The sequence below is a fragment of the Limanda limanda genome, chromosome 9 (genome assembly GCF_963576545.1).
Source record: "Limanda limanda chromosome 9, fLimLim1.1, whole genome shotgun sequence".
In the NCBI taxonomy this organism is placed as follows: Eukaryota; Metazoa; Chordata; class Actinopteri; order Pleuronectiformes; family Pleuronectidae; genus Limanda; species Limanda limanda.
The window spans coordinates 19,211,132-19,226,067 of NC_083644.1; the positions used below are offsets into that span (position 1 = coordinate 19,211,132).

Here is a 14,936-nt window from a genome sequence, read left to right on the forward strand (position 1 = left end):
TCCGTAGCCCGGCCCCCTTTCAGAATGTACTTCCGGTGCTGTGACCTGTGTTTATCGTCTGTCTCGACAAAAATAGAAAATACCTGTGAAACTGAAACTTTCTTCCCCCCGGTTCCTCGATTCCAGAGCTTCGGTCACCTGCAGCGATTAGTCGATATCTCTCGAACATGAATTCTGACACAACTGCTTCCTGTCGACATGTTTGCTCGCGGAGTGACTTTCCACAGCGGAGGCGAAAACAAGTGAGCTAGCTGGCTGCTCCGCCGCTAACAGGTTCTCACAGCGTCGGGCTGGACGCGGAGCCGCAGCACGGCTAGCAAGTGAAGCGGTGCTGACAAACACACCAGTCTCCTTTTCATAAGCTAAATCTAGAGTTCGTTTATCTAGATTGTACTCTTTCAAATATGACGACGGCCTGCGGTTTCCTACACACGGTAAGTTTTGCCGTTTGACGTTACGTTGTGCTCATGTCATTCCTGTAGAAAGCAATTAGTATATGGGCTGTTACTGTCAATTGAAAACAGCCACAGAAGCTAACAATAGCATTGTTCTGTTTTTAGACCGAGTCATCCCCCCCGGCTCTGACAGACCTGTGTCTGACCTATGTGAGCCAGAACCTGGACTGCTTCTCCATGAAGCGGCCGGACGGCTCCCTGTGCTTCAGGGAGGCGGTGCTCTTCCCACAGGAGCTGGCAGACCAGCTGCTGGCCAAGATGGCCACTGAAGGTAAACCTGGTTCTCTGAAAGACACTGCTGGACAGACAGAGCTGGTCATGGCTGAGTCCCACCACAGTAACTGCATCCTTCAATTCTTGAACAGTCACATACCAAGCTGATCCATTACTGGGTTTTAAAATAAAAGAATTTAGCCCATCAGTGTCTCAACAGTTTCTATTCCCCTAAAAGAAAAAGGGAAAAATGTGTGAAATTAGCAAGCCACTTAGACACAGTTCACACCTTGTATTAACATCCATCTGGAGTGATTTGATCACAAGTGGTCAGCAGTAAGTACATCATTATGTGTCCGGAGATATGATCACTCTGACCACATTCAGAGGTGTGGGTCTCTGTGAATGCAAATGTGTCCAGGTCCACGTATATAATATAAAATAAGGACTGAGACTGCATATTCAGCTCACGTCCTCTAACCTTTTAAATCCAAACAACAACAACAAAAACAACAAATGTGTTCTTTATTCACACAAATGGCAGCTGGGATCATTTACATGTATAGCAGGGAAGTGAGATCTAATCACAAGTGGTCACAGGACACGCACCCAGGATGCATTCTAATTCCAGGTGTGAACAGACGAACCTAGAGTTGACCCCCTGTGATCAGATCTGTAAGGACAGTTGTTAATACCAGGTCTGAAAAGAGCCTTTATCTGATGGTATGTTCTCACCAATACTTCGATCGTGGAAATCTAGGTACTGTAGTGCAGAGCTCAGTCCTGATCGGTCCTGCAAATCGAGCCAAAGATTTCATTTGACTTGATGTCATTATTCTACAGGTCTGTTGAACGACAGCACAGTGGGTGTATTTCGGAACTCTGAATACCTGCGGCTGAGACGGGCCTGCATCCGCACAGCGCGTATCTCTGCCGAGGCATTCCAGAAAGCTCTCTGTCCCCACAGACTGCTGGAGCTGGATGCTGCCAGGGTCAATGCAGACCTCACTATTCATGATATCCTACAGGGACTGGCCTCCAATAAATACTGTCAGGTAAAGAGCGAGAGTATGTTAACTTGTTCGTTTTTTTCCTCGCTCCATGTTAAAATGATAACTTGTTGTTTACTCCTTTTCTCAAACACCCTGCAGGACTCGCTCCAGCGTCTTGGCTTAACAGGTCTCACCATGTCCTCTCTGGAGGAACCAATCCGGTATCGCTTCAGCTCCCTCCCGGGCCTCCGCTCACTCTCTCTAGCCAATGTAGACGTCTATGACTCTGGGCTGGTCGACGTTTGTTCCCTGCCTCGATTAGAGAGCCTCGATATCTCCAACACCTCAATCACCAACCTCACTCCACTGCTGGGCCTGAAGGATCGGCTGCGTTCACTGACACTGCACCAGCTGAAGAGGCTGGAAATGAGCACTGCTCAGCTGCTGGAACTCATACGCCAGCTGGATGTATTGCAAGTGAGTGGAAGGGTCTTCTTTCAAATAAGGTTGTATGTGGTTATTTAAAAGAATATTGTCGCAAAGATTCCCAAAGTCACGTTTGCTTGTTTGTGTTCAGCACCTGGACATCAGTGATGATAAGCAGTTTACCTCTGATGTGGCTTGTCAGCTGCTTGGACAGCCGGGAATCCTGCCTGACCTCGTGTCCCTGGATGTGTCGGGGAGGAAACAGGTATTTATGTTTGCATTTGTCTCTGAGTGCTTGAGTATGATGGCAATCATCAAGCGCTAATGTTTTACATGTGTAAATTGTTGCAGGTTACAGATGCAGCCATTAAAGCATTTGTTGATGAGAGGCCGGGGATGACCTTTGTGGGACTTCTGGCCACAGATGCTGGTTTTGCTGACTTCCTCTCTGGAGAAGGAAATCTGAAGGTAGTATTGATGTGTACATCAACACTGATAGCTGTACATAGGAATTAGGGTCCGCTAAACAATCTTTTTGCGTGTCAACAGGTCACAGGCGAAGCCAATGAGACCCAGATTTGTGAGGCCCTGCGCCGCTACAGTGAGAGGGAAGGTTTTGTGAGAGAAGCTCTATTTCATCTGTTCAGTTTGACCCATGTCATGGAGAAACCACGGCCTGACATCCTAAAGGTGAACCAACTTAATTATATTTAGAAATTAAGTATTTTTTTCTCATTCAATTAAGACTGGTATTTTTTTGCTTCATCAATAATGTCAGATAATAATAATAATAATATATTTTTACCAACAGTCATTTAAGTGTCATCCAGGTTTCCAAGTTTATGTCAAAGTCTTGTCAAAGTCTTACATCCCGACTACAGCTCTGTACACTTCAAGCTCCTCATTACTCTCACCAACACAGTATTACTTTCTTTTTCTCTTGTTTTTATTTTCTAGTTGGTAGTTTTGGGTATGAAGAATCATCCTGCCACTCTGAATGTGCAGCTGGCAGCAAGTGCCTGTGTATTCAACCTGACAAAGCAGGACCTGGCAGCAGGGATGCCAGTCCGACTCTTGAGCACTGTCACTCAGCTCTTACTGGAGGCCATGAGGACTTTCCCAAACCACCAGCAGGTACTGTCATGCCTGCATCGTTGTCATGGTTGCACATTGTTAGGGTTAGGGTTAACCTAGCCAACCAGGTGACGATAAACAAAAACAATCTGTAATAACAATGACTGCATTTAGCAAGTCCCTTTCACCTGATACGGTTTAAAAGCAGAGGGAACTTATTAAAAAAGGGCATACGACTGTCCATGGAGGAATTATTCCAATGGATGAAATGTGATATTTTGAATGACACTCAGTTGAGTGCGTTCTTCCAAGGCCCTGATTAATTTTTTTCTTTTAAGATCCATACATTTTTTTCTGAGAAATTGGTTAAAACTGCATAAAACTCAGTATCTCGCCTCGTTTAAGAAAGTATAACCTTTGCCCCTTTGTCTGGATTCCTCCACTAAGTGTTGTAGAAATCTGTTGAGTACTTTTTGCATAACCCTGCTGAAAAATCAACAAACCAACCAATGGACAGAGTCAATAAACTTAACCTCCATTGTGGAAGTTGTATTTTTGGGGCATCCTCAGTTCAAATCAACTATCAGCAACATATTTTTTATCAAAAAACTGTCTACTATTGATGTAAATTGTGACAAAATGTGTTTAGTAACTTCCTATAGCTAAAGAAGCAGCTGCCTTTTAGTTTGGAGAAACAAGTCTTCAGAAAAGCAAATGTATATAAATATATATATTTTTTTTAAATATTTTGTTGAAGCAATTATATCAAGGTGGCACAAGGAGAACTGAACATATGATGGTAACATAAGACTTGAGACAAATTTTTGGACCATACAGCCTCCAATTTAGACGTAAGAGATACATTCTGTCTCCATGTTTTACTGAGCCTGCAGATCAGACACTGATCTCCAATTTGGTTCCTGTGTTTACAGCTGCAGAAGAACTGCCTGCTGTCCCTGTGCAGTGACCGCATCTTGCAGGAAGTTCCATTCAACAGGTGTGAATTACACATTTTGTAGTAGTATGGTTACAAACTAATTTAAACAGATATGTAAAAGCTTGAAACAGTGAATATGCATCAGTGGAAGCAAAGCAGGAAACCAGAACATAAAATGATTGACAGGCCATAATGTAACAGCTTCTCTATTAAAGGAATAGTGTGTTTACAGTAAATATGTTTTGATCTTTGTTTTTCTGTTTTTTAAAGGTTTGAAGCTGCCAAATTAGTGATGCAGTGGCTCTGCAACCATGAAGACCAGAATATGCAGAGGATGGCGGTGGCTATTATTTCCATACTGGCTGCTAAGGTTCAGTTCATGTTGTATTATATCACTTATATGGCTCAAAAGTGTGGTTCCGGAAGTTAAAATCCCTTAATTTATAAAAAATGATTTAAATAAAGGTAGGTAGACTCACCACAAGCCACAAGTTTGTATGATATCCACTGCGTTATTTAAATGAAAACGTTTTAATTCGTAATGTCAAAGGGAAGTACTGCACTACCCAGAATCCTCAGGTAAAATAGTGAATGCTGTGATTGGTAGAGCTTGCTGTTACTATGTTTCCAAAACAACTGCGAAAATAACCCTAACCCTATTTCATAGCGTTTACCACAGAGCAATCAGGATTTCATTTCTAACATGCCGTGTTTTTTGTTTTGTTTTTTAAGATGAGGAAAAGAGTCCAAATGAGTGTAAATCCCCAGAATCAGGTTAAATTCCAGAATAAATGAACTGGATGTTGTAGGAAAGGGTTAATTTGCATGCGTAGTTCCTTCACTCTTAAAACAGTTATGTACACAGTTATTAATCAAACATTTAATGGCCACTGATCATCTCATAGCTGGTCTGCCTGGTACCAGACATAGAACTATTTTTAGAAGGATTTTCGTAAACGTCAATGGATAAAATTAATGGGAAATTGACTTAAGGAACCAGAGCCATTCTAAAAGTGTCCTGTCAATGTTTCACTTTATTCTTTCATTGCCCATTTCTAAGTTTTAAACATTAGAATGTGTGCTCTCTCCAGTTGTCCACAGAACAAACAGCTCAGCTAGGAGCAGAGCTGTTCATAGTGAAGGTAAGATTCTCCTCTCACCTTTGTTCTCTTTTACCGCACTAATTTACCAAAAAAGGAAATAATAATATCTCTCCCTTCCCTGCAGCAACTGCTCCACATTGTGCGTCAGAAGGCCACTCAGGGCGTGGTGGATGCCACCCTCAAATTTACGCTGAGCGCACTCTGGAACCTCACGGATGAGTCACCAACAACCTGCCGCCATTTCATCGAGAACCAGGGGCTGGACCTGTTTATTAAAGTTCTAGAGGTACATAGACATGTCGACACGCGCATGTAAATGAACTTAACAACTTAGAACAGATTACCTTATCAGCCTATCATCACATCATGTCCCGCTCAGGTATGAATGCCTTAGGGGCAGGCTGACTCACTGTTGTTTTGTTTCCATCCCTGCAGTCCTTCCCCAATGAGTCTTCTATTCAGCAGAAGGTTCTCGGTTTACTGGTGAGTTCACTGCTCTGTTTTTACCCCTCAGAAAAACTAAAAGCTGAATACATTTAAAATTTGTGAGACATTATTATTCCCCTTTCGGCTTTTGTTTGTGTAGAACAACATAGCAGAGGTCGGGGAGCTGCACGAAGAGCTGATGGTGCAGGGGTTCCTGGCCCACATCAGCACTCTGCTGCACAGCTCAGAGGTGGAGGTCAGCTACTTTGCCGCAGGCATCCTGGCACATCTGACGTCACGAGGAAAGGAGGCCTGGACGCTCAGCGCAGATCTTCGGTCTTCGCTGCTGGAGCAACTGGTGGGAATGAGCTACACAAACATGTACTCAATTTATGCTCATAGATACTGTGCCCAAATATTTTGTATAAGTTTATTTATGGTGTGTGTATTTGTGTGTCTCTCCAGCATGATGTCATTATGAAGTGGCCCCCACCAGAGTGTGAAATGGTAGCATACAGGTGAGCAGCAGCTTCTAAATCTACCGAACAATTCCAGAAATCACTCTCTGTCTGCATGTGGCTTGCATATCTCGAATTAGGTGAACAGCTCTTTGTGCCGCAGAGGTGGTGCAGCTTGAGTGTTCTGTAGACGGAGTCCGGCAGCTTGTCTTTACTTGCTAAGGCTCATTTACTGCAGGTCACTTTTACAATTTAGGATAGAAATCTGCAAGCAGCAACAACAAAGGCCGAACAAGCAGCCCATTCCAAACAGACAGATAAAGAACAGAGAGTGTACTAATAATAATAAAAGGAAATAATATGATTGCATATGGTCAAGTAGGCCCATACTTTACAAAGGAAGGATTTATTACCTATATCAAGTCTGTATAATTTGTTTTAAGAAATTATTGGAAAAAATCTAAATTTGTGTCTGCTTGGAACAGTTTATGAAAACCTATGGTCAACTTTGCAAAATAAGTTGTTCAAGTTGTCTTCGGAAGGTTGAAAGTCTATCCAAACTTTCGTCCTTCTTGCAGAGACAATGCTAGACTTCATTAATTTAATAGCTCAAGTGGGAGGAGAATTCTAGGGCATCTCTACCGCGCAAATTCCAAAGATTATATTTAAAAGGGCACCTTGAAAAAATACAAGCCATCAAATTCTTCTTCATATTTCTAATGTTTATGTGAGTTGGTGTTAAATATATCCCAAGCACTCTTACGAAGGCCAGTTTACACTTTTGCATTTGGTCAATGCACTGTAGTCATGCTAAGTGGCTTAAACCATTGTGAGCACCAAGTGCCACTAAAACGCTAGTTGGGGGTGGAGCGTCTGTGCCACTGTGTTGAGGTTCATTAGTGCAATACAAATATAGGCGGGCGCTAAAGAGCAGATCATTTTGAAGTTAATATATGTTTGACAACAGTAAGGAGATGGTGTGTTCAATCACTGAACTGTCTGAGGCAAGAGGAGGGTGAAGCTGGTTTTCTGTGCTTGACTAGTGATTGGAAGATGTAGGAGGAAATGCAATGCAACCAAGTGGACCAATCATCAGAGTGATGTGCGTTGCGTGTAGTGTGAACACATTTCTACGGAAGTACACATCAGTTTACAGTGAAGGGAATGTAGCTATGCAGAACCTACATCATTGATTCTATGCATATGTATAAACTTCAGCCAATTGTGAAAACCTTAGCCAACGACTTATCACTTTATCTGATTCCGCAGGTCTTTTAACCCCTTCTTCCCTCTTCTGGAGTGTTTTCACACCCCTGGTGTCCAGCTGTGGGCAGCATGGGCCATGCAGCACGTCTGCAGCAAGAACGGTTAGGCACAGATACTGTACATTCTAATATGCATGTTCAGTTTTGTTATGTTAACGCATTCACTGACCCGCCCAACTAAGCCACTCATGTGATATTGTTTTAACCCTTGTGTCTGCAGCCGCCCGCTACTGCAGCATGTTGTTGGAGGAGGGCGGCCTGCAGCAGCTGGAGCGTGTCCACACAAACCCACAGACTCACAAAGATGTCAACTTGCTGGCTGAGAGCATTCTGGAGAGCCTGCAGCGCCACAGAGCTCGTACCGGCCAGCCAGCACACTCACACACAAGTCGACGCCCACCACCCCAATAACATCACAGAGGTAAAGACGCACACAACTGCTCATTTGCTATTTAATCGCACACTGGCTGTGGATTTTTCATTTTTTCACATTGTTTCTTTCAGAAAACAAAGCTCCCTGACCAAGAAAGAGACACTTCAAAGGGAGGGGGGGTGCCACCACTAAAGGGGTTTCTGTATGTGTGCGTACTTGTCTGTGGTATTTGTATCTATCACACAAACATATTTCATCAAGAAATCCCCAGAGCGGTGAAAGAGACACTACGCAACTCTTTGCACACACTAACCCTATTTATTTTCTTTGTGTTGTTGTGCCAATGTTTATGAAAAAATGTAATTATGATAAGCTGTTGGTCAGTTAAGCTCAAATCTCATGAGGCCATTGTTTGTGCTCGCTGTCGTTAGTGTGACTTCTGCATCATGATTTTCATACCAAAAACATGACGAATCTCAGTTTGGGAAAGCAAGGAACCCTATGAACTGAAAATTCATCCAAGCCTCTCGCCCCTCTGCAGCCCCCTGTACTGTCACTGAGGGCTCTGCCTGTCTGAATTGATTCATCCGCTCATTAAATATACGCATGACGCCACTTTGAGCTCGAGCATGCTGGAGTTAGTCCAAATTGTTGTACTGTTCATTTTCGAGATGCCTGCCTGTTTGTTTATAGCAGTGTCCCATTCACTGAAACCCCCCCCCGCCACAGTCTTTTTATCAGCTAATGCGTTTGATTTGATGTGACAGGACACTTGCCGAGGGTGTGTTCAGTGGGTTCAAATGTTCCAGACATTACAGATGAAAACCTAAATTACAGAGAAGTTATGTCTCTTGAAGAAGCTGCAGTGCTATTTCTTTTATGAGCATTTGGCAGCCCCAAGCCAGTTGAATCCCCAAGCCAGCCAGTGATGCTGTAAATCAAACGAACCAGGGTAGGTCTCACATGATTTATTGAAATGAAAAATAACTAAACACAATTATTTCTGGTTTAAGTGCAAATGTCAACTCTGGATAATGCTGTGGTCAGTAAAGTCATGAAGGTTGTACAGATGTGAATTAAGTGACAGCTGTTTTCTCTTTGAGAAACTGGTGTATATATCAGTATGTTAGGTGTGCTTCCCAACCAGTCCAGGTGTTGTAGAGACAGCACTTCTCTGTGAGCATGTGTGTATGTACGTCTGTACAAGTATCAGCATCTTAAAGACTGTTTGCCATTTGTACATACTAGAAAAAACGAGAGAAATAGTGATTGCACCGGTTGCATGATAATTATTCTATTGTATGTTCCATTGTTTGTTTCCGAGTAAGAGAAACATGCAGAACAAAGAGCGGGGTAGTTGTGATGGGGGTTAGGGGAGGTAGTGGGGTTAAGAGTTATTTCTCTTTTATGAAACCACTCGTCCACCTCCAGGATTTTACCGGGTTCATCTCTGTCGTCCAGAGAATGTGCTGTGAGAGCTGACCCTGACGCCCACCTCCATCATGGCTCCTGTATCCATTCTCAATGCAAAACAAACTAATGTCACTGTTACAACCTGCTGTCAAACCCTTAATGCAACGAAAGTTCTCATTAAATTCATCATTTTAAGGCAACATGGATCTTGGCTGCAGCAGTAACAACAGTGACAGATCCCAATGCTTTTATAGAAGATGAAATAAATATAATATATTGGGCTACAACCGGTAGTCGAAAATATCAGTGAGCAAAGCACACATCAGCTCCTCTGCTCAGTGATATATGGCCTTGTTAATAGAGCTGCAGATAACACAGAACATGTTTTTTGTTCTCTTCCGTTGCTCCTGCTGATGTGATGGATTGTTTTGTTAAGCCCCTGAACACCTCCCCGGATGAAAGGCAGTTTTTTTTAAAACAAGAATTGAATTCAGATGATCTGATAGGAAATGCAAACCAGTTAAATATGCTGTATGTCTGCTATGACGATGCCATGTTGCTGCTGAGAGTCACGTTTTCAAGTTTGAAAAAATAAAAGAATGTACATTCCCATAAACTGGAGATGACACGTGTTGAATTTTTAATGCAGTCTCTTCCAGAGATGATTTTGCCTATAAATCAAAGTATACAGAGGAAACGGTAAAAATCTTGGCGGCCATATTATGCTGTTGTGATTTGTCAGTCTAATCCTGAAAGTCACTACTCGAGCCAACTTAAACTAATGTGTTGACACAGACTATGTTGGCCTGGACAGCAATATTCCCACTATTCTGAATAAGACATTGTTTTGACTATGTTCACCCAACCCAGTTAGGTCCTGGAGAGAAGCGTGCGTCTGAGTGAGAGAGAAACATGACAGCTGAGACGAGTCTATTCCCCAGTGTAGCGTGGAGGTCTCTTCTCTATGAAGGCTGCCATCCCTTCCTGTCTGTCCCGAGTGGGGATGACCTGACAAGAGAGGGCAAAGGTTACAGCGACCAGACAATGATGATGCGACTGCAGACAGCCTCTGAGGGGTTTACACTCAGCATCACAGCTGAACCTTAATTCATTCTGTCCATCTGTTTATACCGATTTATGTGGTGTACTAATGCATGCGGCGATGATTCGTCCAGAATTTTGATGAACACATATTGAATACACACTGGGAGTCTTACCTGAGCATAGCACATCCTTTCTATAGCCATCCCTGTAGTGATGTCAACCTGTAAGAGACTTGATTTCAGTAGGCCTGGTCACTGATGAAAAATGATGGGACGGTGTGATTCATGAGTCATTTGTTTACCTCGACGCCTCTGTTCAGCGCTTGTTTAGCCATTCGCACGGCGACAGGAGCCTGAGCAACACAAATGAAACATCAAACACATCGGAGGGTGAGAAGTTTGATATGAAATCATGTTGAGACTATTGTACTGGCTCCATTAAATTCAATAAATATGCAAATGACATTTACTGAAACGCCTGTATTTAGAAAGATAAATTCTGAAGGCTGGATCCAGATCAAAACCAAGACTGGATTTTGGGATGTAATCTAATATTAAAATTCTGATTTATTGTATCAGCCCTTCTAAAGATGAAAGGGAACCTGTGGTAGCCTTCAATTGTCTTAAAAACTCTAAAGGTGTTTAGTTGTTCCAGATTATGCTACTGTCAAAATGGCAGCCTCTGTAGAGAGGACCCACACCTGATGTAAATAAAGAGTATTTAAATATAAAGGGCACATTCAAGGAAAAAGACAACAATTCATACACTTTAGATGAAGCATCAGTGGGATTATTTTATATTCAGTTCAAAAATAGCCAATAGATTCCCTTTAACCTAAATCTTACCTACTGTACCCTTAAATTAAAAAGTGATTTCTCCCGTGAGAAATATTGACAAAACGGGTCCGAGTTTCCACCTTACGCCAAAACCGTCACTCAGAATATTATCTCCTGTATCCCATTTCTATTTCATTCACTGCAAACTCCTGTCAGTCACTTAACCCACACAAACATGTGTCTTTGTGTGTCTGTGTGGGCTATTTGTGGTCAATTTCTCCACTTGGCTGCCACTCTGGCCCTGCCTGACTGCAGGCATCTGAACTGGAGTGAAATAAATATGGAACGACAGAAGCCTGGAGAAAGGGGAAAGAGGAGGGACAAGAGGGACAGAGGGGAAGGTTGGAAGACGGGAAGACAACATCACAAAGAGTGGAGGGCAGAATGAAAAGAGGTGGTCGAGAAGCAGAGGAGTCATTGTTGCAGTAAGAGGGGGAGAAAAGAGAGCTGGTCGACTCCTAAAGGAGGAGGAGGATGCATCAGGATCCGAGCGGTGGGGGAATAAAAAAATGATGGCTTAGTTAAGGGTTAGATTAAGCTTTAAATTAGGTTTGGTTTTAGGATCAAGTTCTGTTAGATTAGGGTGGGTCAAGGTTTACGTAAGGTTGGTTTAGGTTTAAGTTAAGTTTAGGTTAAGGTTACGATAAGGGTTAGGTTTTGGCAAGTAGGAACTATGTTTAAGGTTAGAGTAGGTGTCCAGGAAATCAATGTAAGTCAATGTCCTCTGAAGTCATGGAGACACGACTGTGCGTGCGTGCATGTATTCTAACCTGGGGCAGTATCTCTCTGGCCAGGCTGAGTGCCTCTCTGTAGGCAGCATCTCCTGTCTGGTTCTGCTCCACTGCTCTGTTTACGAGCCCCATCTCCAGCGCTGCCTGCCCCCCCACACGCTTACCTGATAACAGAGAGAGAGAGCGAATGATGCACAAAAAGCCCTCGCTACACAACAAGCATCCTGTGCCTATGGGCAACATGTCAGCGTTTCTGCATCACCACCTGTGAAGATGAGCTCTTTGGCCAGAGCGATGCCGACAGTCCTGGGCAGCCGCTGACTGCCCCCTGCAGGACAAACCACCTCAAGGTCAACTTCCCAGAGCCACTTTGTGTCTCCAGGTTCAGAATCAACTCATTCTTGTGACCTTTGTTCGTCTTACCCGCCCCTGGGAGCAGCCCCCGTGTCGTCTCAATCAGACCCATCTGTGTCGAATATGCTGTAACACACACACACAGACAGACACACACACACAGGACAGAGGACAGAGGACAGCTGAAGGTCTGAGCAGCAAAGGGCCATTAAGCTATAGGGACGGCACAAAGTCTGACTGATGACTCCTTCAGAGCAACAGACGCAAGCACCTGCTCACCTAGCTTGTCAGCCCTCAGCCAATCGGCGATCGGCCTAATATAGCCAATCCGATTCAGCGTCTATGAACAGCTGAGCAGATGTGTGGCTCTGTGCAGCTATCATTAGTCCCTGAGCTCATCAGACGATCATTAATAGTGGGTCTCCAAATGTCACCGTGTCAGGAAGGACAACAGACTTGTGTTGAGCCTGTGTGTTAAGGTGTGTTTGAATAAATGCACCATTCAAGGAAATATAAGAAGCGTCAGGTTCTGCTTTTCTCCTCCAAATCCAAGATGGGCTTGTAATGATTGACCAATTTTTGTAAAGGGTTGATTATTATGTGTTTGATGTATTCAGTGCTAAAACATTCTATACACGTCTATATTTAAAGAGAACAGATTTCAGGGCCAGGATGATGTGATGATTTGAAGATTACTTCTTAACTCTCTCCATTGTGAATCATTCTCTTGTGCGCACGACCAGGTTGAGAGCCACTGTCTGAATCTACAATGAATGAGGGAGGTGTCAGTCTAGTCAAGAGGAACGGTCCCGGGGGATGTTTCTATTCTCCACCATACTAATGTCAGTCAGCCACTGATCTAATATGACTGGATCTTTGACAGCTGTGAAGCAGACTCGACATCGCCTCTCGAACTCCATTAATGTCACCTGAAGCGAGAGAGAATTGTAAAAGGTATCCACACGTGAAGCTGCCTCTCCGGATCTAGGATGACAAGTGAAGGTTCAGCCGTCACTCACCAGCAGTGCGGAGGTCACAGGCCAGGGCGAGCTCCAGTCCACCTCCCAGGGCCACGCCATCCACGGCTGCGATGGTTGGCATTGGCAACGATGCTACACAGACATCAAAACAAAGAGAGGACAGTTCACGTGTGTACACACATCCAGGGAACCACCAAGAAGAGACCAATCATCCAACCATCTATCTGGTGTCTTACCGATCTGAGTCATGAGTGAACGAAGGCTGTGAACGAACAGGTCCGACTCAGAGTTGTTCATCAGAGCTCTCTCTTTCAGGTCGGCACCTACAAACGGGCAATCAGAAAGGATTGGATCAAGCATGTAGATGCCCGGCAGGTGAAAGATATTTCAGATGTCACGTACCTGCACAGAAAACCCTGGGGACTAAACTCCTGAAGACGACCACACGCACCGAGGAGTCATTGGACAGAGTGGACACCAGCTCCCTCATCTGTACTCAAAGGACACATTGGTCTCAGTGTGTGTGTGCGAGTGTGTGTGTGTGCGAGTGTGCGTGTGTACGATGTAAAAGTCTGCTCACCTGTGACACAAACACATGGCCCAGAGCATTTCTTGCCTTGTGTTGACACATCACCACCTCCACGATTCCTGAGGAGAAGAAAGCAACAGGAGGAAGAGAAGCCAACGATCAATAGAGATGTGCCAATACCAGCATCTGCTCTGCCTCGGATTCTGCAGAAAATGCTGGATCGGGCCTCCACGGTCTTTAAAGTTAAGTTATTTTCCAATCCTTCTTTACTTTCTTCTGCAGCCACTGGCAAGTACAGTTTTTATAGCAGCGAAGAGATGCTTTTTTTATGGTGCAGCATTAGCCAGAGCTGCCTAAGATGTTGGAAATTTGGCACATAGTGTTGCCAATTACCACACTATCAATCTCAGGCACTTTAATAGCTTTTAAAGGAGTCAATTGAGTTTATTCCTAGATTTATTAATTTGTCTTCTTTCTGAATTACTCCCATCAAATTAGACAATATAAGAGGTTCTACTGCATTCATTCTCATTATGTATTTGTTTTTCAGAAGGTTTAACCTGAGCTAGACCATAAAAAAGACCAGACTACAGTAAAGACATTTGACATTTGCAGGAGACGGGTCAAACTGGGTTAGTGTGATCATCTCATGGCGTTTTGGTCAGAGTGAATTGAAACAATCTTACAAAACATGAACTCTTCCTCCTCCCTACCATCGTCTCCCTCCTCTAAGCGCCTCACATCCACCTCTGCAGGACCCGCCGCCTCCGTGTGCTGCCAGCGGCGGGGAGCGCCACTGTGTCCCGCTAAAGGGAGCCTGACCCCGGCCAGCATCCGCGCTCCGTCCCGCTGAATCAGACGGGCGGTCCGGATGTGCGTTCCCCGCAGAACTGCAGCCAGACACCGCCACGACGGACCACCGGGCCCGGGCACTCTGCGGAGCAGCGTCGTCATGTTGTCGGAGGCTTCAGTGTTTCGCTTCCACAAGGAGGAAGACGGCGTGACAGAGAATGGAAGTTTGGAGCAGGTTTCTTCCGGTCAGAGGAGGAGCGAGTTAAGAACCAGCAGTGACGCAGAACAGAGCAAAAAGGTAGGATATCAATCCATCCTCCACAGCTCGGCCACACTGTGTGCTGTCAGGGAGGCTGACATGTTCAATAGTATTTTGATAAAAGGGAGTTTTAACTGCTCAAAGTTTCTATTTCATTCAGCAAGACTCAAAGTGAAAGTGTTGCAATTGTGGAAAATCCATTGCTACTTTCTCAAGATACCCTTCCTCTTCTCATTCACACACACACACACTCACACACATTTACAGGCACGTGGT

General features: G+C 44.1%; 2 protein-coding genes across 2 annotated transcripts; one reads left to right on the forward strand and one right to left on the reverse strand.

The window, feature by feature from the left end:
* Positions 1 to 46: 46 nt before the first annotated feature.
* zyg11 (zyg-11 family member, cell cycle regulator) lies at positions 47 to 9,751 on the forward strand. Its single transcript, XM_061077806.1, has 18 exons — positions 47 to 434; positions 561 to 726; positions 1,512 to 1,723; positions 1,820 to 2,137; positions 2,238 to 2,351; positions 2,438 to 2,554; positions 2,636 to 2,776; positions 3,044 to 3,220; positions 4,093 to 4,157; positions 4,368 to 4,467; positions 5,189 to 5,239; positions 5,325 to 5,486; positions 5,636 to 5,683; positions 5,787 to 5,984; positions 6,092 to 6,144; positions 7,354 to 7,451; positions 7,570 to 7,770; positions 7,854 to 9,751. Exons 1-17 carry the CDS (start codon positions 405 to 407, stop codon positions 7,758 to 7,760), a joined length of 2,241 nt encoding a protein of 746 aa, XP_060933789.1. The 5' UTR covers positions 47 to 404; the 3' UTR covers positions 7,761 to 7,770; positions 7,854 to 9,751.
* echdc2 (enoyl CoA hydratase domain containing 2) lies at positions 8,694 to 14,688 on the reverse strand. Its single transcript, XM_061077808.1, has 11 exons — positions 14,323 to 14,688; positions 13,661 to 13,728; positions 13,483 to 13,570; positions 13,317 to 13,403; positions 13,120 to 13,212; positions 12,170 to 12,226; positions 12,012 to 12,074; positions 11,786 to 11,910; positions 10,481 to 10,531; positions 10,353 to 10,400; positions 8,694 to 10,143 (listed from the first exon to the last, which is right to left on the reverse strand). Exons 1-11 carry the CDS (start codon positions 14,561 to 14,563, stop codon positions 10,066 to 10,068), a joined length of 999 nt encoding a protein of 332 aa, XP_060933791.1. The 5' UTR covers positions 14,564 to 14,688; the 3' UTR covers positions 8,694 to 10,065.
* Positions 14,689 to 14,936: the final 248 nt, after the last annotated feature.